Source organism: Bison bison, unplaced genomic scaffold (assembly GCF_000754665.1).
Source record: "Bison bison bison isolate TAMUID 2011002044 unplaced genomic scaffold, Bison_UMD1.0 scf7180017848696, whole genome shotgun sequence".
Lineage (NCBI taxonomy): Eukaryota > Metazoa > Chordata > Mammalia > Artiodactyla > Bovidae > Bison > Bison bison.
In genome coordinates, this window is record NW_011479269.1 from 39,421 (window position 1) to 40,451 (window position 1,031).

General features: G+C 73.9%; 1 protein-coding gene across 1 annotated transcript in view; it reads left to right on the forward strand.

Moving 5' to 3' along the window:
• EPS8L2 (EPS8-like 2) overlaps positions 1 to 1,025 on the forward strand; it is a 15,694-nt gene extending 14,669 nt beyond the window's left edge. Inside the window, exons 10-12 of the mRNA XM_010845801.1 lie at positions 60 to 263; positions 379 to 511; positions 583 to 1,025. Coding sequence (XP_010844103.1) covers positions 60 to 263; positions 379 to 511; positions 583 to 666 — 421 coding nt within the window. The 3' untranslated portion in view covers positions 667 to 1,025. The remainder of the gene's footprint in view (positions 1 to 59; positions 264 to 378; positions 512 to 582) is intronic.
• The last annotated feature ends 6 nt before the right edge of the window (positions 1,026 to 1,031 follow it).

The following is a 1,031-nucleotide window of genomic DNA, read 5'->3' on the forward strand; positions in this document are numbered from 1 at the left end:
GCGGCCCGCACCCCGTCGGGAGGCGGCGGGGGAGGGGAGCCCTCGTCCCCGCTGCGCGGGTCTGAGCCCCTGACACCCGCAGAGCTGATGCAGCACATGGATGAGGTCAACGACGAGCTGGTGAAGAAGATCAGCAACATCCGGGCGCAGCCGGCGCGGCCCTTCCGGGCGGAGCGCAGCCAGCCGGCGCCCCCGCCGCTCACCCACGCGTCCGGGCCCCGCGAGGTCCGCGCCTGGCTGGAGGCCAAGGCCTTCAGCGCGCGGTGAGCGGGGGTGGGGTGAGCGGTGGGGCGAGGTCCGCGCCGGGAGGGAGGCCCAGGCCTGCGGCGCGCGGCGCGCGGGGTCGGGGCCGCGCTCACGCTGGCGCTCGCCCCGCAGGGTCGTGGAGCACCTGGGCGTCCTGACCGGCCCACAGCTCTTCTCTCTCAACAAGGACGAGCTGCGGAAGGTGTGCGGGGAGGAGGGCGCCCGCGTGTACAGCCAGCTCACCGTGCAGAAGGCCTTCCTGGAGGTGAGCCCGTCCGCCCCGCGGTGCCGGGACGGCGGCTGGCGGGACCCTGACCGACGTCCCCTCTCCCCCAGAAGCAGCAGGGTGGGTCGGGGCTGGAGGAGCTCATGAGCAAGTTCCATTCCAAGACCCAGAGGCGCGCAGAGGAGGACAGTTAGGCCTGCGGCTGGGGACGCGCCCCGCGGCTGGAGTGTTATTTTTGTTCGCGGACGTGTTTCGGACCCAGGACTCGGATGGACAGTCACGCTGGCTGGGGCCCCTGGGGCCTGACCTCGGCTCGGCGCTGCCCCCGCGCACGCCCCCCGGGCCGCCCCCACACTCACCGCAGCCAAACTTGCCGCGAGGCGGTGCCAGCCCCTCCTCCGCCTGCCCCCTGATCCCGGAGCGCCGCCTGTACCCTCTGCTCCCGAGGCCGCAGGAACCCTCAGAGCCGTCAGGGACCTTTCCTCAGGCCTCGCCCCCGCACCCCACCCCCCCAAAGGCCGGCTGCGGGCCGAGGGCAGCAGACCTCAGCCACCCCGCT